This window comes from Mastigoproctus giganteus, chromosome 5 (genome assembly GCF_048544385.1).
Source record: "Mastigoproctus giganteus isolate SK-2022 chromosome 5, ASM4854438v1, whole genome shotgun sequence".
NCBI lineage: Eukaryota > Metazoa > Arthropoda > Arachnida > Uropygi > Thelyphonidae > Mastigoproctus > Mastigoproctus giganteus.
The window spans coordinates 177,449,582-177,473,849 of NC_143579.1; the positions used below are offsets into that span (position 1 = coordinate 177,449,582).

General features: G+C 38.5%; 1 protein-coding gene across 1 annotated transcript in view; it reads left to right on the top strand.

Moving 5' to 3' along the window:
* LOC150085870 (mediator of RNA polymerase II transcription subunit 13-like) overlaps positions 1 to 24,268 on the top strand; it is a 554,522-nt gene that overhangs the window by 131,494 nt on the left and 398,760 nt on the right. Inside the window, exon 7 of the mRNA XM_090374721.1 lies at positions 6,479 to 6,932. Within this exon, the coding sequence (XP_090230847.1) occupies positions 6,479 to 6,932 (454 nt within the window). The remainder of the gene's footprint in view (positions 1 to 6,478; positions 6,933 to 24,268) is intronic.

The window sequence follows — 24,268 nt, forward strand, 5'->3', positions numbered from 1 at the left end:
AACACCCTTAACACCTCTAGAGGCGTTATCAGCGAATGGGACTTGCTATCTGTGTCAGAAGAAGAGATAATGCAAGAACTCAGGGAACAAAAAGTGACACATGCGCGGAGAATAATGACCAAAAAAGATGGCAACCTACTACCAACCAGGTCCATCATTTTGACATTTAGTACTCCGACTCTTCCATCTTCTGTTAAAGCAGGTTATTTAAACTGCAAGATTCGGCCCTACATCCCAAATCCCATTCGCTGCTTTAAGTGCCAAAAGTATGGCCATTCTCAGACGGCATGCCGAGGCGATGCTGTGTGTCCTATTTGTGGCTCTAAGGAGCATTCCCAAGGTGACTGTACAGCTACCACTCCTACTTGCCCTAACTGTAAAGGAAGCCATCCTGCCTTTTCTAAAGCATGTGACCTTTGGAAAACAGGCAAACAAATCCAGAAATATAAGGTAGAGCATAAAGTCACATACCCAGAAGCAAGGAAGCAAATTCTGTTAACCATGCCTAGCCGATCATACGCATCCGTCACTAAAAATAGCCGGTCAATTTCAACTCAAACAGATGTCTCCATAGAACCAAACATTTCATTTGCCACCTGGGCCAAAACTTTGCTAACGTACAATAAAAAATCTACAGTTAATGAAACTAGCAACACACCAATCAGTATCCCAACTGATGCCATCTCAACCTTGCCCGAACGAACAAAATCTGTTAGTGTTGAAAATAAAAAGACAACGAAACCACGCCATAGCAACATGGAAATGGAGGTTCAGTCAGAGGACGAAGACACAGTATTAGAACTACATGCCAATGATACCATGGACACAGGACGCCCAACCTTTCCCAGAAATGAAAAATCAAAACAAAATAGACAGAAACCTCAGAAAAAACAGTCAGATCAATCTTGCTCAAATAAACCCAATCAATGAACAAATTCCTTCAATGGAACTGCAGAGGACTACGCAGTAATATAGATGACCTGAATGATTTACTCATGCGAACTAACCCATTAGGAGTATGCTTACAGGAAACATTTTTATCACCAAAAGTTTCACTCAAATTCAAAAACTATACTATGTTTAGGCGAGACAGGGATTCTGACTCTTCTCGTGGAGGGGTAGGTATTCTTGTGAAAACTACCATGCCATCAAGACATCTCCAACTAGTAACCTCCCTAGAAGTTGTAGCAGTTCGAATAGCAATGGGAATATCATTAACTCTTGCATCTGTTTATATACCACCTAATTATCCTTGTTCCCAGAGTGAACTTGACAGCCTTTTAACACAACTACCACCTCCTGTCTGTTTACTCGGTGATTTCAATGGTCACCATCCATTGTGGGGATCCTCCACTATGGATAAGAGAGGCCAATTAATTGAAACATTCCTAGATAATCATAATCTGACTGTATTAAACACTGGCTCTCCAACTCATATTCAATTACCTACAGGTACAACATCTGCCATAGACTTATCTATCTGTTCAGCATCTCTTTTTCCAAGTATGGAATGGTTTGTGTTGAATGATCCATTCCACAGTGACCATTTTCCCATCATCAGCTCAATTCAAACACAAGTCGTATCATGCCCGAAAGCCCATTTATCTTGGAATTTCCACAAAGCAGACTGGAAAAACTACTCTACTTGTGTCCTACTAAACAAACAGTATGTACAGCAACAACATATTGATGACGTAACCGAACACATTACCAGCCATATATTATCAGCAGCCGAAATTTCTATTCCAAGATCCAAACAGAGCAAGCGGGTACACCAAAACCATTGGTGGAATCAAGATTGCACCATAGCTAAAGTAGAAAAAAACCGTGCTTGGAACCAATTTCGCAAATTCCCCACTACCGCCAACCTTATAGTTTTCAAAAAATTGAGAGCCAAAGCAAGACAAATTAGGAAAAAAGCAAAACGTGACTCCTGGATTAAATTCGCCTCAACTATTAACAAACATACTGACACTCGGATTATCTGGAAAAAAATACAAGCTCTGAATGGAAAATTTATACCGTTACAGTCTCCAATAATACAGTGGAATGGGCAGGACCTATCCTCTCCTACTGACATCGCAAATGCTTTAGCAGAATCCTTCTATAATACTTCCGCCTCTACCACTTATGTGACTACTTTTCAGAGAATTAAAACCAATGAAGAACGAAAAAAAATTAAATTTTTCCACTAATCTCCCACTCCCATATAACCAGCCTTTTATTATAGCTGAACTCAAAGAATCCTTGAGTAAATCTCCAAATAGTGCAGCAGGACCAGACGGCATTCACTACAGAATGCTTAAACATCTGTGTGAAGCTGATCTGTACACACTGTTGCTATTTTATAACAGGATCTTCTCAGAAAACACATATCCTCTCTCATGGCGTCATTCATATATTTGTGCAATACCAAAACCAGGCAAAGATACTTCTCAAGTTCAAAATTACAGACCAATATCATTGACAAGCTGTTTGGGCAAGATCTTCGAAAGAATGGTGCATAAGAGACTCACCTGGATTCTAGACTCCCAAAATCTGCTTTCTGACCACCAATATGGCTTCCGCAAAAACAGGTCCACCCTAGATTTACTTGTCAAAATTGAATCTAATATACGTAACGCCTTCATCAGGAGACAACATTTAGTTATAGTCAACCTGGATATTCAGAAAGCATTCGACACCACATGGCGTCATGGTGTTATCAAGGATATGCATCAGTTAGGGTTGAGAGGCTATCTACCTCAAATTATTCAGAACTTTTTAAAGTTACGTACCTTTCAAGTCAGATATCAAAACTTCCTATCAATATCTCATATTCAAGAAGAGGGTGTCCCACAGGGTTCCATACTGAGTCCAACGCTATTTGCAATTAGGGTCAACAATATATTGGAAGATCTTCCAAAAACTATTGATGTATATATGTATGCAGATGACCTCACGATATCGTGCCAATCACAAAATATGAATTCTATCGAAAGACAGTTACAAATTACTCTAAACAGAATAGAATCGTGGACTTTACGCAATGGATACCATCTTGCTGAACAGAAATCCACTACCACTCATTTCTGCAAACTCCGGTCATTTCATCCTGATCCTGAGTTAAAGATAAAAAATGTGTCGGTTCCTCTGGTTAACACTGTCCGCTTTCTTGGCTTGATACTAGATAGAAAACTGAACTTTCAAGCACATGTGGCCTATCTTCGTACCATCTGCTTGAAGAAATTGAATATCCTTCGGTGTGTATCATCTATGTCATGGGGCGCTGATCGGCATACTCTTATCCATATTTATAGAGCTCTCATCAGGTCCCGCTTGGACTACGGTTCTCCAGTGTATGACTCTGCAAGGAAGAGTACATTAGAGCGATTAAATACCATCCAGCACAGTGCCCTTCGAGTTTCTCTAGGGGCTTTCAGAACCTCTCCAGTCCAGAGTCTTTACATCGAAGCCCATGAACCTCCCTTACATCTTCGGAGGAAAACATTGCTTTTGATATATGCCGCAAAAATCCGCAGTCTTCCCTCTCACCCGAATTGGAGATGTCTGTACAATACCGAATGGGAGTCATTTTACAACAGTAAACCAAATGAAAACAGACCTGCTGCACTTAGACTTAAAGAACTAACTCAAACGTGGAATATTGAAATCGGCAATATATATCAGGACATAGCACCGCCTGATCCACCGTGGACAAATATCCGTGCAATTTTTGATGATTATTTCCAACAGTGGGGAAAGAACACCTTGTGTCCCTTCAATATTGCACAATTACATGAAACTCACTCCGCTTCCAATTCACAGGCCTGTAAGATCAATACAGACGGATCAAAAACCGAGACCCAAGTAGGCGCTGCGGCTATCTTTCCATCATTCACCGCTTCTGTCTCATTACCCATAGGATGCAGTATCTTCACTGCTGAGCTTTATGCTATTAACTTGGCTCTAGGTCACATTACTCAACTTCTAATTTCGTCTGCCTTAATATACACTGACTCACTCAGTGCTGTCTCTGCCATAAATAGTAATACCAACTCCTCTCACCCTGTAATAAAACAAATCCATTCTAAATTACTTGTGTGTAAAGAGTCAAACCAAACTGTCACTTTCTGCTGGATTCCAGGTCATTCTGGGATTGCAGGAAATGAAAGAGCAGATCTTGCAGCCAAACAACCAGATAATACTCTTCTTCAAACTTTTCAAATTCCATATACTGATTATAAACATATTATCCGTAAAGCGTGTTATAATAGCTGGTCATTAATCTGGAAAGGCCATCCAGGAAATAAATTGTACCAAATAAAACCAGAACCAAAGCTGTGGCCCTCCAGCTTCCAGAAAAGCAGACGAGAAGAAACAATTTTAGTAAGGCTCAGGATTGGGCATACTCATCTCACTCACCTCTATTTATTAACTAATGACAGCGCTCCCCAATGTACATCATGTCAAGTACAACTGACCATTCGCCATTTGTTAGTGGACTGTCCCCGATTTCAAAACATCCGCTTAGACACTTTTAAATCAATTACTAATATGCAGAGATCAATAAATTTAATGCAGATTCTGGGAGATGATCCTAATAAAAAAGAACTATTTACTTTCCTAAACCGGATAGGATTATATCATAAAATATAGTTATTATTGAATATTCACCATTAGAAAGACACAATATGGCCCAAGTAGCCTTTGTGTCGTTAACACAACAACAACAACAACAACAACAACCAGATGCGGGCAAATATCAAGCAAGAACTGGAAATAGGCTGAGAGGAAAGTGATTGCTTCTAAATCGCCCTCCAAGGTGGCAGCAGCAAGGTGAGCAGAGCAAAAGGATTGAAGACAAGTGACAATGAGATCTGGGTTCCCGATGATGATTGCAGCAAAACAGTTCCGATCAGAAAAATAATTCTTATGGAAGGAGTTTGGTAGCCAAGAACTCTGCCTCTAGAATGATTGGGTTCTTGGAGAAGGAGAATGTTGATATTGCGCTCTTCCATAGTTTGGTATAGTTGATTTGCCACTGAGAAAGTCTTTTGTGTGTTTACTTGTGCTATTAATAAGCTGGGATAAGTTGTGGTACGTTGACTATTCATAGTTGGTTGATTGTCTGATGTTTTCAGCTGCTCGGCAATAAATGGGGCAATCACCATTTGTGAGTGAATGGAAGTCTTTATGAATTTGCAATTTCCACATTGTGGGGGCAAAGTATTGTCTTTGCAGTCCATAAACATGTGCTCCTCCTCACCACAATGTCCGCAGGCCAGCTTACTGCAGATGCAGCGAGAAGAGGTGTGCCCATAGCCCATGCAGTTATAACATTTTGTGACAGGTACAAAGTCCCTAAATCTGTCGGAACCACCATCTAATGAAAATCCTGTCTTGGGCAAAAAGGTTTCCTCCGAAACCTTGTAACGACGGCTCATTCATATCTTATCTTAACACATATATATTCAGTAGTGCCTCTAGCTGTGTCTGTGAAAAGTGCCTCACTTCCACACCCCCATCGCTGGGCCTGATTGTCACAGTAGCCATTGTTGTATCAGAACTTGAAAAGGGGACAGAATGACTGTTGTTCCAATTGCAAATAAAGTTTTAGTGTCATCTGACTACACAGAATAAAGCTAATATATTAAGTTGATTTGTTCACAGAAAAAAAACTGCAATAACTTTTGCTTGTTTTTGTAATCACATTTCTACGATTCATATGTGGTGTCTTTAATTGTACATTCAATCCTCATAGGCAACTCTAAGTGATGCTGCAAACACTGGAGCTTAATTCCACATTCTCCCATCCTAGTGAATGTGACAGTTGAATCAAGTACATGAACTAACAAAGAGGCAAAGAAGTTTCTCACTGTGACTCTTGATGTATTTACATGTTCCTAATTCCTAGCTGATGTCTTCCTTTACTTTTGAACCAACTGTGTCTGCAGTTCTTCCATATGCAGCTGTCTGAGCTGGCTTAAGCATTGTTGGGCCATGAAGTTTCAATTTCAAGAATAATTTCAAAATTTAATACTCTCATGTTCATCTCAGTGTCTTCTAGCTTCCATGACATAGGGCTTCTTAACTTTTTATCTCCTTTTTTTTTTTTTTTTTTTTTTCCCTAACTGATTTTTACAAACACATTCTTCTAAATGCAAAATGAGACAACAGCGTGTGTATGCACAAAAATTCAGCTCTCTGGGAAATAGGAAAAGGTACATAGACAGTGAACTATATTTTGCATAATAATTTGTCATATTTATGAGCACAGAGAAAAGCAATGTAGCTCTCACAGCTAATTTGAATAAAAATGAGGTTTGCCTTACACAATATGAAATGCTTCCCCCTTCCTTGTTTTCGGAATAATGCTTAGGGACATAAAACCAGGTATCAGGCATTTATCAGAATTTAGAGTAAGAATGTTGACAATAAATTTTATTTAGTGATTTGTTTCTTTAATTTCCTTAAAGATCTGTTTCTGTCTTTTTAGGAGGAGTAAAGATGCGCTATCCCTCTTCTTATATATTTGTTACTGAGAGTGATGAAGCACAACTCTTTAGGACGTTAAATAATAATCATCATTATACATCCTTCCCTGCTTCATTAACCACTCTGACAAATACCCAGCCGTCCTTTAAATCACTTATTCCAGGAAATGTTTTAACTCCTCCTAGTTCACCTTGTGATTCCTCCAGTGTGGTATGCAGCCATTCAAAATTAAGTAGTGCATCAATGTCAGTAGATACAAGCTTACAGAATTCTCATGGTTCTTTCACAGTCCATCCTTCTACAGTTTCATCTAGAATCAAACATTCTATTTTGCAAGTTTTAACCATTCCTAATAGTCAAGAACAAACAGAAGAATCTAAAGAAGTTACTGAAGAGTTGATAGGTCAATGGAATTTTTGTGATCCTGCAAGTAAAACAAAATGTTTTTGTTTCAGGTGGGTTTAATTCTTGCTCATTGCATTTATGTAAGAAAAATAATTATTTCACATTGGATATCCAATTTTATTTGTATGAATTAAAATGATTCAGATATTAAAAATGCTAATTGATAAATTTTCAAGTAACTTGGAAACATACTCCAAAATACGAGGGCTGTTCAGTAAAGAATGATCTTTTTTTTTTTTCTTCTTTTTTTTTTTTTTTTTTAACAACATATCTTTATTAATAATCCATATTTTGATGATCCTTTTCAAAATAGTCCCCATTTGATGAAATGCACTTACTCCATTTCTGCCATTCTTCAAAAAACTTGGTGGAAGCAATTTTTGGACATGCATCTGAGAATCGTATCCAATATTTTTATGACTTCTGATAACTGGAAACATTTTCCATGCAGCTCCTTCTTTAAAAAACATATTTGACATTAATGCTGGCTAAGTACTCGATGACAGTATGAGCAGTGAGGTCTCACATCATCATGTTGCAGTACTGTTCTGTAGTATGGTCCTGTAACAGGCATATGATGTGGCACAACATGCTGGTGAACCATTCCTTGAATGTCAAGAAAAGATGGTTATAAGCTTTCTTGCAGAAGCCACGGCTTTTGCATTTTTTGGTGCTGGTAATGACATGAACTTCCAAACAGAGCTTTATTGCTTACTTTCTGGGTTGAAATGATAAAGCCATGTCTCATCTGCCATTATCACCTTATGCAGAACCTCACTATCTTCAGTAACCATCCGTTGCAACTCCTGACAAAAACCATGCAAAAACTCCATGTGAACTTGCTGTTGTTCAGGTGTGGGTAGTCTTGGAACCCAGTGTGCACAAATGTGTCATTTGCAAATGGTCATGAAGAAGACTGTTCATACTGCCTGATATTCTCAACATCTCTACCAATTGCCTTATTGTTATATGACGATCTTCTCTTGGGATTATGGAAGCAGTGCTTGTGGGAAGACAGCAATGGTTGGAGCTCCAGGACCACCTATTTTTGAGATTGAATCACATCCATCTTTAAACATTCTAAACACCTGCAAGTTGTGCTAAATGGAAACATAGATTCACCATAAACCTCTTTTAACATTTCATATACGCTTCAGCTGATGTTTTCTTGAAACAGAAACAAAATTTGAGAGCAGCCTACTGTTCCTTGCATGTCACGTCCATTTTTACATAGGCAAAACTGAACAGGCATAAACTTGACTGACCGGCGAGTTCACACCATGCGCACAAGTCAACTGTACAGTTGCTATATGATACAGCTTGGTTTGACCTTAAATACTGCAGATCAGCTAGAAATGGTAAGCAGTATAATTGTTCATGAAGATTATGATCATTCTTTATTGAACAGCCCTCTTATTTCATTTTTTTATATCTCTGATCAAATTCACTAAAAAATATTTAAATGTGCTTTAAATGTTTATGCCATTCACAACTGCCTTTTAAGTACCACCAAGTGTTTCAAAATATTGTATTTCAAAGTAATCAAGGTATGCTACTTAAGGAAGGTCTAGATGAACTAGACAGATGAGCATAAAAATGGCAGCTGAGGTTTAGCATTGATAAATGTAAAGTACCTGAATTTGGGTAGCATCAAACTCAAGGCATTTAATAAGAAAAAAGACCTAGAGGTAATTGTGTATTTGGACATGAATCTCTCTCTAGGCATTGCAAATGGCTAGTAACTGGCTCCTAGAACAGTTCATGGGGGTTCTGTCAGCAATATACAGGAACTTCGTCAGTAAAAAATTGATTTCTGAGTTATATTCAGGTTAGATGACAGCTGGAATACTACATATGCATTTGGAAACCTCATTTTACGAAAGATAAAGATCATTGGAGAAAGTAATTTTGGTTAAATTAGTCTGGAAACTAGGAGTCTGCTTTGTGACCTAATTGAAGTATATAAGACTTTAAAATTGGGCAGTCAGATATGAAATTCTCTGAGAAGTGCAGAAAGGCTGCCAGGACAGCTCGTGGGGTTTTGTCAATGATATACAGGAATTTTACTAGCTGGGATAAGGTAAATATTCCATTGTATAAGGCAGTGGTCAGGCCACATTGTGAGTATTGCATGAAGGTCTGGAGGCTTCATTTTATGAGGAATGTAAAACTACTGTACAGCGAAAGGCAGTGAGATTGGTGAGGGGAACAAAGCAGTTCCCCTCACAGTTCTCCTTAACAAAAAAGGACTTCAGTTCTGCAAATTTCAGCATCTGAAGATTAAGCAACTGCGAGACGATCTGATTCAGGCATTTAAGGCTCCGAATGGATTGAGCAAGCTGAATGCTGATGGGATTCACCCTCTTGCTCAGACTGTGCACACGGGGGGGGGGACATAAATTCAAATTGAAGGAGGATGGTTACAGAATAGATGTGTGGAAGTTTGGCTTTAGCCAATGGGTGGTTGTTTGCTGGAACAAACTTCCTTCTGACGTTGTGGAAGCTAGTGTGGGTAACAAGTTTAGAAAGCACTGAGATAATAATTTTATCTGATACATCATTTTCAGCATAGCATGCCTTGCAAAATCAGAGAGCTTTTAACTTTATCAACACATGGGACAGCTTCTGCTTACAGACCCATTAGTTTAACAGGTCTGTAATTATGCCGGGGAAAATAATGGAGTCAATGGTAAAGAAGCAATTCAGGATCATATACTGTATATGAGACTGCAGTTATAGTGCAGACATAATGACTCTGATGAGTATAATAAGAAACTTTACAGGGAAATAGAGTGGGCCAGTAAATCAGAGTCTTATAATGGGGGATTTTAATTTCCCAGATATTGACTGGAATTTGGGAGCTGGTCACTCACACACTAGCAAGGCTTTTGTGGATTTATTGGATGATTGTTTTCTACATCAGCATGTTCGGGAGGCAACTAGAAGGAGTAATACTCTTGATTTGATTACCAGTAGTGATTCTTCATGCATTAAGAATCTACAGATAAATGAACCACTAGGTGGCAGTGATCACAGTGTACTGAAGTGGGATTTACTCAAAGAGGTAACTACCATTAGGGGTAAAGGGAAGGGTTATTGCTTTCATAAAGGCTACTACGATGGACTGAGACAGCATTTAAATTCTATACAGTGGGACCAACTGATGATGTTACCAACAGCAAATTCAAAATGGAAAGCATTCAAAGAACTTATCTTGGAAGCTACTAGGCTTTACTTACCAACTAAGAAATATTGTTCAAGGTTTAGGCCTAAATGGATGTCAGATGAACTAATGAAACATATGGCAGAGAAGAAAAATGCATGGGATATATACAAATTAACACGTGACACAGAAGCCTATGATAGATACAAGTTGATCTGTAACCAACAGCAAAGAGTTCTTTACTTATGTAAACTCTAGAAGGAAGGGGATGAATCAGATTGGTCCACTTGATATCGATGGGTCAACTGTTGATGATCCTGCTCAGGTAGCTAACAAACTAAATGAATATTTTGCATCGACATTCACACATGAGGAGTTATTCAGCGATGGGAATACCAGAGGTGTATTCAACTCTGGCAGTAAGCTAGAGAATCTTGTAATAACTGAGAATAAAGTGGAGGAGAAATTGTTGAAAATAAACACAAGAAAGGCACCTGGGGTGGATGGGATCTATCCAGTTATATTAAAGGAGGCAGCAAAGGAAGTAAGCAAACCCTTAGCCATAATTATGAGAGCTTCCTTGGACTCAAGGGAGGTACCCACAGACTGGAAATGTGCAAATGTGACCCCAATTCACAAAGGAGGATCAAAGGCTGACACAATTAATTATAGACCTGTGAGTTTAACTTCTGTTCCAGGAAAATTAATGGAGGCACTGGTTAAAGAAGCACTGCAGGATCATCTCGACAAGACTTCAGTTATAGCTCGGACACAGCATGGTTTTGTTAAGGGAAAGTCTTGCCTGACCAATCTGATTGGATACTATGATGCAGTCACAAAACAACTGGATGCAGCGAATAACTTTGATATTATATATTTGGATCTTAGAAAGGCTTTTGATACTGTTGCACATGGAAGACTGCTGCACAAATTGGAGCAGTGTGGCATTGGAGGCAAATTTCTGCTATGGATAAAGGGGTGGTTGAGGGGGAGAAGACAGAGAGTGGTAATCAATGGACACTGCTCACCGTGGACTAATGTTATTAGTGGAGTCCCTCAGGGTTCAGTATTGGGTCCATTATTGTTTTCTGTATTTATAAATGATATTGATGATGGTATATCAAGCTTAATGTCCAAGTTTACAGACGATACAAAGGTTGGCAGGGTTGTCAAGGACACTACTAAAACTATGCTGCTGCAACAGGATCTGGAAAGGTTGGGAAGATGGGCTGAGAGGTGGCAAATGAAGTTTAACATTGACAAATGTAAAGTACTACATATGGGAAACAGCAACCCCATAGCAACATAATAACTCTGTGGTACTACACTGACAGTGGTAGAGAATGAAAGGGACCTGGGGGTGGTTGTGCAGGCAGATATGAAGTTCTCTGAGCAGTGCAGACGGGCTGCAAGAGTAGCTCATGGTGTATTGTCAATGATATATAGGAATTTTTCTAGCAGGGATAAGGAGGTGATTATTGCCTTGTATAAGGCAATGGTCAGGTCACACCTAGAGTACTGTATACAGGTCTGGAGGCTCATTTCAAGAACGATGTAGAGCTGCTGGAACGAGTACAGAGAAGGGCAACAAGATTAGTGAATGGAACAAAGGGGGTGCTCTTACGAAGAAAGGCTTAAATTTTGCAAATTACAGTGTCTGGAGACTAGGCACCAGAAAGGTGATCTGATAGAGGTGTATAAAGCCTTGAATGGTTTGAGCATGCTCAGTGCTGATGGGATTCTTCGTCTTATTCAGAAGAATCACCTGAGAGGGAATAAATTCAAATTGAGGAAAGACAGATGTGGTATAGACATGCGGAAATTTGCCCTTAGCCAGCGGGTGGTTGGTTGGTGGAACAGACTTCCATCCCTTGTCGTGGAAGTTGATACCCTAAATAAGTTTAAGGCTCAGCTGGACAGGTATTTCGAACAAACAGAGGGGTGAAGTGGAGGTGGGTTTTTTTTTTTTTTTGGCTGATGCTGCATTAGCTAATGCTAATAATATGGGTTTATTAGGGAGAAATCCTGTCTGACCAATTTGATCAGATACTATGATTAGATCACAGGAACTGAATACAATAAAATAATTTTGATGTCATATGCTTAATTTTTCAGAAAAATTTGATGCATAGACAGAACACTGCTATACAAATTGGAGTAGTGTAGCAAAAATGGTAAGGTACTGCTATGGAAAAATGAATGGTTGAGGGGCAGAAGACAGAGAATTGTTATTAGCATAATGCCCCATGGTTCAGGCCTGTCGTTGTTTTTAATATTTAGTAATGATATTGATGTTAATCTGGGATTACCTTCATTGACAAATGAAGCTCCTTTATACGAAAAGCACTAATCCCAGATTAACTTACCAACTGTATGGAACCACTGAGAGAAGTGAAGGATGTAAAAGATCTTTAGTGTAATTTTGCAGTCAGGCGTGAGGGTCTCTAAGCAGTACAGACAACTTCCAGGATAGTTTATGGGGTTTTGTTAATGATATACAGGAATTTTGCCAGTAGGCACAAGGAGGTCATTATTATTCTATTGTATAATGCAGTGGTTATGCCACCGCCTTTTACTTAAGTACTGTCTTGAATACTGCATACAGGGTTTGGAAGCTTCATTTGTGGAAAAATGTGATTCTGTTGGAGTAGGCACAGAGAAGAGCAGTAAGATTGGTAAAAAAGCGAGTAGATCTGATTTCGCATGTTTAAGGCTCTGAATTGATTGAGTAAGCTGGATGCCAATGAAATCCTCATGCAAGACTATATTGCAAGATATGCCTCTTGCAAGACATGCCATTACTCAATTTGAGTATATACTCAAATTGAGGAACAACATTTATTACAGGCTAGATGGGTGGAAATTTGTCTTTAGCTAGCAGGTAGTTAATTGTTGGAACAAACTTCCATCTGGTGTTTCGAAGTAGGTAGTTTGAATAAATGCAAAGAACTAGTATGTAAAGGGGATGGAGAGGTGGTATAATGGGATTTTTATTTTTGGCTACTGCTGTACAAGCATTAGCTAAAATGCCTTTGATGTGTGCTTAGTGCAAAGAGTGTAAAGAAATTAGGCAGCAACTCAGCAGTCTGATAAGTGTTATTTACAGCTTGAAGAGTAGGGTGGATGCGCTTGAAGAAATTTGCATAGGCAGCCTTTCGAGCTCTCAGCTGCCCAGTTCAACACCAGTGCTCACACGTGTGCATCAGGCAACATAGCAGCCATCCCCCGCTGGCCTCACAAGAGGCAGTATTGTTGGTGACTCACTTGTTAGGGAAATAGGAAATATATTGTGCAAGAATGATAGGTAGAATAGGACCAGGGTACGTCTGCCAGGGGTAAAAGTAGATGATGTTGTAGAGCAGATCTCATCTTTTAATGGGCACAAAAGGTGATGTTGTTATACATGTTGGCACTAATGATATTAAAAGTAGAAGATCTGGGGATTACTTAACAAGTACAATGAAATGTTGGGAAAAAGTCACAAGTTAGGATTGAATTTGAAAGCATCTGCAATTCTACCCAGACACAATAGGAGAAAGTATATGATGCAGCCTAGTCAAGCAGTTTGGCCCTGGAGAGATTGTACGTGGTGAATTTTTCTCAGTGTGGTCTATGCTTGCTAATAGGAGAGACTGCTTCAACAGAAATGGGATACACTTAAATTGAAGATGTTCAAGAATATTTGCTGATGCTATCAGTGCAGTGATGGGTAGGTCAGAAACTGCTAGCTTGGGAGGAAAAAAAGATTAATGATTAACTAGAGCTGCACGCATGGATGAAAGTGATTCTTGCACTGCTCCTATGAAAACATGCAACAGCCTGGAAAGCAAGTTGTCAAGGACTTCAGCTACTGCTGTGGGTCATCATGGAACAAGAAAATACATGGGTTGTGAAGAGTAAGAACATGTGAGTCTGTACTTGCATGTACACTAATGCTAGGAGCATTATAAATAAATTGAATAAATATGAACATTGTAGAGATATGGTGTCATTCAGACATAAGCAAAGCTGAATTTGATTATGAGAAGTACAGTGTATATATGGGAAGGACAGGCAGGACAGAATGGGTTATTAAATCTAAGACAGTGCATCCAATTGGCCGTCCCCTGGGCAGGAGCAGCAGTGCGTAGCACACGCTTCTTGATTAGACTAGGGTTCGAGCCCATCACCACCAAATACGGAGGATGCGGAAAGGTCAGGGAATGACCACCACATATCCCCAGAGCAATATGGCCTTAGTTGCTAATGCTCCTAAAAACCAAATAACAAACAAACAAACAAGCATCCAATTGACAAGGATGGCCAGTTCAACGTTGAATCAGCTTAGTGTGACATAAACACTGGGAAAACAAAAATGAGTGTAGGAGTGTGCTATACACTTAATGACTGTAGTGAGTACACCAAACAGCTATACAGAGAAATAGAGTGGGCCAATAACCAAGGATGGCTTTCAGGAGATTTTAACTTTCTGGATTTTGACTGGAATTTGTGAGTTGGTCACACACACACATACACTAGCAACTGTTTTGTAGAAGGTGCCTCCGGCTGACCGGGCTAGCCGAGTGGGTAAAAGTACCTGCCCGGCAACCCAAAGGTCGCGGGTTCGATTCCCGCCTCGGGCTTGGATCAAAGTACTGCAAAAACCTTGGGAGGTGCAATATGGCCACAGAAGCCGATGCGCCAACAACTACCAAATCAAAAAAAAAAAAAAAAAAAAAAAAAGAAGGTGCCTCCGTAGCCAGGTGGGAAGGAGCAGCAGTGCGTAGCACACACTACTTGATTAGACCAGGGTTCGAGCCCGTCACCACCAAATACGGAGGATGCGGAAAGGTCAGGGAATGACCACCGCATATCCCAGAGCAATATGGCCGTAGTTGCTAATGCTCCTAAAAACCAAATAACAATAACAACAACAATGTTTTGTAGATTTATTGGATGACTGATTTCTACAGCAGCATATTAGAGAGACTATAAGAGGAAGAGTACCCCTGATCTAGTTATCTGCAGTAAATAGCCCAATGGTGGTAGTGATCACAATGTACTAATGTGGAATTTAATTAAAGACATTACTAATCTCGATGGCAGAGGGAAATGCTTTTGCTTTTTGTAAGGGTCACTATAGTGGTCTCAGACAGTTTTTAAATTCTGAATGAAAAATATTCAGGGAATTAATTTACAAAGAAGCTACTAAGTTTTTCATGCCAACTAAGAAATACTGTTCAAGGCTTAGACCTAAGTGAATGTCAGGTGAACTAATGAGACTTGTGGCAGAGAAAAAAAATGTGTAAGATGTATATAAATTATAAAACGATACAGAAGCCTGTAATATATACAGGGTGATTCAGGAGGAATAGTAAATATTTTGGGAGATTATAGTATCGATTATTCTGAGTAAAAAAGTTCATATAAACATGTATCCAATTCTCAATGGATACGGAGAGAAAACTGTTTGAACTTGGCTTGCACAGCTCCCTGAATCAAGGCACCTCCATAGCCAGGTGGGAAGGAGCAGCAGTGCGTAGCACACGCTTCTTGATTAGACCAGGGTTCGAGCCCGTCACCACTAAATACGGAAGATGTGGAAAGGTCAGGGAATGACCACTGCATATCCCGGAGCAATATGGCCTTAGTTGCTAATGCTCCTAAAAACCAAATAACAAACAACATCCCTGAATCAGATGTGATCAAGAAGCAGTTATAACCTAACACTGTTTGATGTTAGAAGTGTTGTTAAGAATGCTGCACATCTTCACACATGCTGAATATGCCGATATGGTGTTTGTCAACAGTTTTTGTGGTGGAAGTGCTACTGCTGCTTGTGGAGAATACCGTAGACTATTTCCTAATCACAAAATACCGGATTCAAGATCATTTACTAGTTTTTACACCAAACTGCATGAGACTGGTACAGTTCCCAACACTCATATTTCTTCTGAACGTGAAAATGAACAAAATGTGGATGAAATAGAACACATTCAGTCAGTAGAACGTAGCCCTACTATTAGCACCCTAATAATTTCTACGCATATCGGTGTACCACAGACGAGTATGGCAAACATTACGCAAGCACAGCTTGTATCCATTTCACATACAGCAACTGCAACACCTGCAGCCAGGAGGCAATGCCCAGCAATTGGGATTTTGTCGGTGGGTAAATGCTAATCGCCAATTAATTCCATTAATACTGTTCAGCGATGAAGCTACTTTCACCCGTTACAGTATCAACAACACCCTTAACTCTCATAGGTGGTCAGACGAAAATCCACATGCCATTGTAGAAACAAATTTTCAACATCGCTTCTCTGTAAACATGTGGTGTGGTATCATCGACAATCAGTTGATTCGGTCTGTTGTGTTTCAAAATCATCTTACAGAGCCTATTTACCTAGAATTTCTGCAAAACAAACTTCCACTGCTATTGGAGGATGTTGCCTTTGCTACAACAATTGGTATGTATTTTCAGCATGACAGATCTCCTGCACATTATACTCGTGTGGTGATACATTATCTAAATCAAACTTTCCCTGAACAATGGATCAGCCTCAGTGGTTCCGTTCATTGGCCACCAAGGTCTCCAGACCTGTCTGCTAGATTTTTGTTTGTTAGGTTGAATGAAAAGCACAGTATACAAATAATAGGTGAATGCAAGAGATGAATTGCTCACTCACATTTTGGATACTGCTGCCCTCGTAAAGGAACACCAAGACGACCTCAGAAGAACAACATGTCATATTACCTCGAGGGTTGCAAAGTGCGTTGAGGTTGGCAGTGGGATTTTCAAACATTTATTGTGAACTGTAAAAAATTTGTAAATTATTTGTGTTTTGTATCATTCAAATAAAAAAGTCAATAAATACAAACAATAAGTCATTTATTATTCTTTAATACCTCTGAAGATGGCTTTGTGCGTGCCAGTTTCGTACAGCTGTATCTCTGTAACCATTGAGAATTGGACACATGTTTATATGAACTTTTTTACTCAGAATAATCGATTCTATAATCTCCCAAAATATTTACTATTCCTCCTGAATCACCCTGTATACATTAGTCTGTAATCAAGTCAGAAAGGAGGTTGGGCAAGCTAAGGCAAATTATGAGAAGTCTCTGGCAAAGACTTATCTTATATTAACAGAAGGAAAGGGTTGAATCACATTGGCCCACTTAATGTCAAGGGGATAACTGTTGATGACCTAGCATCGAAGGCTTTTGATATTAGCATTAGCATTAGTAGAGGCATTTGATGCAAGAAAGCAAGCTTATGCAGCATCAGCCAAAAAAAAAAAAAAAAAAACCCACTTCCACTTCACCTCTCTGTTCGTTCAAAATACCTGTCCAGCTGAGCCTTAAACTTATTTAGGCTATCAACCTCCACCACAAGGGATGGAAGTCTGTTCCACCAACCAACCACCCGCTGGCTAAAGGCAAATTTCCGCGCGTCTATCCTACATCTGTCTTTCCTCAATTTGAATTTGTGCTCTCTCAGGTGATTTTTCTGAGCTAGAGGAAGAATCCCATCAGCATTGAGCATGCTTAAACCATTCAAGGCTTTATACACCTCTATCAGATCACCAATGATGATCTATCAGATCATCATATTGTTGCACAAAGAAGTCTGACAAATTGAATAGATATTTTGTGTCTCCATTAACACATGAGGAATTCTTTTGGAAGGGTCAGAAGTTTAACAAACTCTAATGGGGAGCTAAATGATTTTGTGATAACTAAGTGGAAGAGAAACTGTTGAAACTAAACATAGAAAAAAGGTGGATGAAATCTATCCAAATATATTAAGGTAGCAGCAAAAGAGGTAATAAAAGCCTTAGCCATAATTATGAGAGAGTATCCTTGGATTAAGGGATCCCGATGGACTTGGAGATGTGCGAATGTATCGCCAATTCACAAAGAGGGATCAAAAGGTGACATGAGTAATTACAGACCTGTTAGCTGACAAATTACTAAAAATTATAGAAATCTTATATAATACCGTGAGTATTAGACTAAAATATGAAATAGCAAATGCTTAAGAAACGGTACTCACCTTTGAATAAATCTGCAATAATTTTTAAAAAGAATGGTAATTAAATTATTTTGGTGGGAAGGTAAAGTAAAAAAATTAAGGAGGGTGTTAAGGGTGATTTAACAGAATTTAAAATGGGCCCAAGGAAGTAGAAGTGCACATCTCCAATACTAGGTTGTCATTAGAGAAGGAAGAAATCATTAAGAGTGAATTAAAATTTAAAAATGGATAATATAGTATGACGGAGCCAATAGTCGTTACGAAGGACTTTCGTTGGTTATAACGTCTTCAGTTGGCAAATTGAGCAGGAAGTGAACGCATGCTGTATTTTAAAGGTTTGTGCTTCCCATGATACTTTTTTGGAAATGTGGGAACGTCAACTGTGAGAGGTTCCAAGCCAAGGAAAGGTTGAAGGGAAGTTTCATGTTTATGATGTTGAGGTTAGAATGTTGAGGTTCAATAATAAGTGCCTTTAGAGAAGGAAGAAATCATTAATCAGCACTTCTTATTGAATGGTTCCGGCACCATTCTAACCTCAACATCATAAACATGAAACTTTCCATCAACCTTTCCCCGGCTTGGAACCTCTCGCGGTCGACGTTCCCACATATCCAAAAAAGCATCATGGGAAGCACAGACAACCTTTAAAATACAGCACGCGTTTATTTCCTGCCCAGTTTGCCAACTAAAGACGTTATAACCAACAAAAGTCCTTCGTAATGACTATTGGCTCCGTCATACTATATTATCCATTTTTACATTTTAATTCACTCTTAATGATTTCTTCCTTCTCTAATGACAACCTAGGATTGGAGCTGTGCACTTCTACTTCCTTGGGCCCATTTTAAATTCTGTTAAATCACCCTTAACACCCTCCTTAATTTCTTTGCTTTACCTTCCCATCAAAATGATTTAATTACCATTCTTTTTAAAAATTAATGCAGATTTATTCAAAGGTGAGTACCGTTTTCTAAGCACCTGCTATTTCACATTTTAGACCTGTTAGCTTAATGGCTGTTCCATGGAAAATAATGGAGTCACTGGTTAAAGAAGTAATTCAGGATCGTTTGGACAGAAATGCAATTATACTGCAGTCACAGCATGGATTTATCAAGGGGCAGTCTTGTCTAACCAATTTGATATGTTACTATGATGCAGTGACCAAGAAACTGGATGCAAAAAATGATTCTGATATCACATACTTGGATTGTAGGAAGGCTATTTATACTGTTACACATAAAAGAAGCTGTATAAACTGGACAATGGGGAATTAAGACAAATTACTGCTGTGAATAAAGAGATAGTTAAATGGAAGAAGACAGAGAGTGATTATCAATGTACACTGCTCTTCGTGGACTAATGTTGTTAGTAGAGTTCCCCAAGGTTCACAGTGTTCTCCCCAGGACCTATCAAATGGGTGCACTGCCTGGCTAAAATTTAAGCGATTCGAACATACCATGCGATCGAGATCAATGTGACAGGAACGGGCACCAAGTCCAGCTGGATTTGTGATTGGATGCCGAAATATTGGTAGAACCAGCTTTTCGGTATGTAACCTACCTGAGCACCCCACCTTTTTCTGGTGGATTCCCCACTGCCAGCTAACATATCTCTATGGCAAGCTGAGTATTATAATTCTGCAAGAGCTAGTACACCATGTTAAATTCTGTGAACTGTTAGATGTGTTGTTTGTCTTGGTCTCCATACAGGTGCACAAATATAATAATATATATTGCAATGAAATAAAATAAAATAAGAACCCATAATGAGTAAAAAGTTAAATCAGAAAACAGCACTCTTAGGTTTCTTTAAGAAAAATGAAATTACGAAAACAACAACAGCCGGAAATTTCCAACAAGGACATTGCGAAGGCTGCTCTATCTTGTGAAACACAGTCTTGTTTCAAATGAAAAATGCGCTTTTAAATACTGCTTATCAGGTGTAAACAGTGAATGGTTTCAAACATTTAATTGGTTAGTGGTAAAAGATGATGGAATGATGTGTTCTGCATGTATGAAATACGGAAAGAGATGACCCCCAAACAAGGAAGTGACTTGGGTGACTATACCATGCAAAAGACTTCAAAAATAAAGTTTAATTGACCATTAACAAAGCAAGTTACACACTGATTCCTGGTCAGATATAATTCAAAAACATCTACTTGAAGAATCTTAGTTAGGACAAATTGAACAACCAATTTCAGTTTTGAATAACTTACAGAGAGATTCTTTTGTGGGAGCTTTAAGATCTATGTATTCGTTGGCTAAAAATGAACTACTCAGCACTACATTGTACGAAAAATTTCTTGAGCATTGTAAGGTTATGGGTTGTACATACTTAATCCATCTTAATATTGGAAAGAATGCACATTACACTTTGAAAGAATAATGCAAGAATTGCTTGACATTTTAGTTTCATAAATTAGATGTGAAATACTGAAAAATGTGCATTCGGCAGATTATTTCAGTGTTCTATGTGATAAAACAATAGACATCTCAGTTTTGAAGCAGCTTATTATATACATTAAATATGTTTGTTAACTTAAAAAAGAGATTAGCATTAGTCATATCAACTTGTAATATCATGGATGGCAAGGTTGAAATATAACTAACAAAATTATTGCAACACTTGGCAGTATAGGGTTGAAAACTTCTAACTTTGTAGGACTAGGATCTGTTGGAGCAACAGTCGTGATTAGGTTGTTTGTTTGTTTGTTATTTGGTTTTTAGGAGCATTAACAACTAAGGCCATATTGCTCCGTGGATATGCGGTGGTTTTTCCCTGACCTTTCCACATCCTCCGTGTTTGGTGGGCACGGGCTCAAACCCCAGTCTAATCAAGAAGTGTGTGCTATTCGTGATTGGGAAGCACAAAGGAGTATCAAAACTACTAAAAGATGAAACAGATGGACTCATGGTCAACTACCATTGTATAAATCACCACCTGGCTCTTGCTAGTGCCCAAGCGGCTGCTGAGGTCCCTTATTTGGTAAAATTTAACGATATCTTATGACAACTGTTTTTCTTCTTCCAAAATTCATCTGTTAGGATAGCTGGTTTAACTAAAATCCAAAATATACTGAACATTCCTCAGATTAATCTTAAAATAGCTAGTGACACTAGGTGGCTGTCTGTTGCTGTACAATCTTTAAGAGAATCCTTGCTGAGTGTCATTGCTGCACTCGAAAGAGAAGCCACCGAATGAAATGACATCACAGCTGAAGGTTTAAGCAGATATATGAGAACATACAATTTTGTAGCTTCACGTGATGATTTCAGATTTGCTACCTCAATGTCTAAATTATCTCAAGTTTGGCGATGGCAAGGTATTAATTTAACAGAAATAGGCCCAATGTTAGAAGCCACAAAACTAAGCATTATTGGAAGCGAAGGACACCCCTGCTAATCATTTTAAAAATCTCCATCTACATCTTGCAGGTGAATATTCTGACCTTCGTATTGATTGTTCAGATGCTAATGCTATCGCTTTTAAGACTATAATCTATGATAAATACATTGACACAGTTATTACCCACCTAGAAGCAAGATTTACAGATATGCCAGTCATTTCCTGTTTTTCAAGAGTTTTCAATCCAGAAAGCCATGATCAAAATCAGACTTCTGAGATTCTTTTTGAGCATTATTCTAAAAATGGAAGTCCTGCAATTTTAAACTATGAAAATAGTAACTAGAATGGGCAGTTTCAAGGATAGTCATACAAAAATCTAGAGATGAAATAAATAATGCTTAAATTTTCAACAACACATGAGCTCAAAGAATCTTTCTCAAATTTAGCAAAACTAGCTCTCTATTGGCTATACCTGTAAGCACAGCTGAATGTGAAAGAGGATTTTCCACACTAAATAATCTGATGTTGATTTCACTAGAAGGTCCAGATCCAACAGACTTTGATTATAAAAAAGCTGCAGACAACTGGGCCTCTAAGAAGAGAACAGTCCCCTATCCAGCAATCCCTGAGGATTGCCAGATAGTGGTTTTTTCTGGAATTTAGGTAGTCAGGTCTAAAATGCACAAAAAACACAAGAAGAAATGCAAGAAAATAAAATGTGACTATTTATTGAGCTGAGTTGATTCATATCAATTACATGGCATCATCAGATGAAATATCTTGACAGTTTTGGGAAGATATAGTGATTGGATAGACACAACAGAAGCTGAAGGCTGGGATTCATACATAGATGCTGTACATGTGCCTGTAAAGTTTACCTTGGAAGCCAGTTTCTGAAATATATCCTTTAAACTAAGTCGTTTTATATATTTTAGTCTTTCTTTTATAAGCAATTCTTGAATTTAATCTTTCTTTTATAAGCAATTCTTGAATTTTTTAAAGAGACATTGTGTGATGCTCTGTAGGAAAACTCCGTTCCATTCTACAAATCAGTTCTTCCATTACCAATTTTTAATTTTTCTTCAACAGTATCATCATCCTCATCATCTTCATTTTCATTCATTACCATGTCGCAGATTTCACTGTGTTACTCTGAGGGTAATTGGAGCATCATCAATATCAAGGCACTCTTCCACTGCATCATAATCCAATAGCTGGGCCTCAGGACATGACAAACCTTTAGCAAAATTCATCAAGTCATCAACATTTTCTTCTCTCTTGACACCCTAAGTCCAATGTAATCATGCTCTTGTTCATGATCATCATCAAAGACTGATTCTTTCCATAAATTATGCTGACCATGTTTTAAATCCAACAGCTGGGCCTCAGGACATGACAAACCTTTAGCAAAATTCATCAAGTCATCAACAATTTTCTTCTCTCTCGACACCCTAAGTCCAATAAAATCATGTTCTTGTTCATGATCATCATCAAAGACTGATTCTTTCCATATTTTATGCCAACCATGTTTTAAAGTGTCTTCATCAACCCTGTCCCAGGCGTTTGCAGCAATCCAGATTGCATCCTTGATATTAAAATCTTTTTGAAATATCCTTATTCCAACACCCTTGTTGCATTCTGTGAGCATTCTCTGCATGAATTCATTCTTATAGATTGCCTTGAATGACCTGAGTATCCGTTGACTGGATCAAGGATGTACAGTTAGGTGGCAGATATGTGACAAACAGTTATCTTTGATAAGAAACTGCACGTGGAATGTGCCGCACAATGATCAAGAATTAACATTATCTTGCTGTCACAGGGAAGCCCTGCAGATGTACAATGTACTTTAGCCTCTGGTACAAAATGGTTTTCAAACCACTCAAGGAAGATTGGTTTGGTGATCCGTGCTCATTTGTTTGCCTTGTAAATAACTGGAAAGACACTTACTCCTTTGAAAGCTCTTGGATTTTTGCTTTTACCAATAACAAGCAGTGTTTCATTTAATGTGACCCTGTAGCATTTGCACAACCTAAAACTGTTATCCTTTCTTTTTAGTCTTTAAACCCACTGGGTGCTGATTTCTCGGGTGCAACAACAGTTTTTCTAGGAATATACTTCCGATATAAAGAAACCTCATCGGCATTATACACCTGCTCTGCAGTAAACTTGTTATCATCGATTAATTTTGCAAACTTGCCCAAATATGCCTCTGCAGCATCATAATCAACTGATGCTTTTTTTTCACCACACACTGCCAAGATACGAAGACCATTACGTTTCTTAAATTTTGCATACCAGCCTGATGTATATTCACAGGGTGTTGTTATGCCTAACTGCTCATGGAAAAGTTTTTCCTGGACCATGATAACAATTGAGAGGGTATTTTTCGCTTTGGCACTGTCAGATCCATTCCATTAACACTTTGTCTATTTCTACATTCTTTGTCTGGTGTAATGTCTTCCTGAGTTCCATTAACACGGGTAAATCACTATCGCCATAAAATTTTAACATTTTTCTTTCTGTTTCATCAAATCATAGAGATGGTAGATGAACCAATACCATACTCATCACACAAAAACTTGACTGATGCACCTTTGTCCAGATGTTCTGGTAACTCCACCTTATCCTTAATGTTTAGAGACACGTACTTCCTTTTGGTAGTCTTACAACCTAGAGCTTTCTCTGCAGGCTTTCTTTGCATAATGACTATGGGTATAAGTGAACAGAGTTAAAAACTACAGTAGTAAGAATTTTTATAAAGTATTTTTTTTAAAAATAACTTTTATATTAATATTCTTAGGACTTTTAAAGCAGTTTCTTTTTCTTTCAGTCTTGTTCAATATTGACGGTGCGTA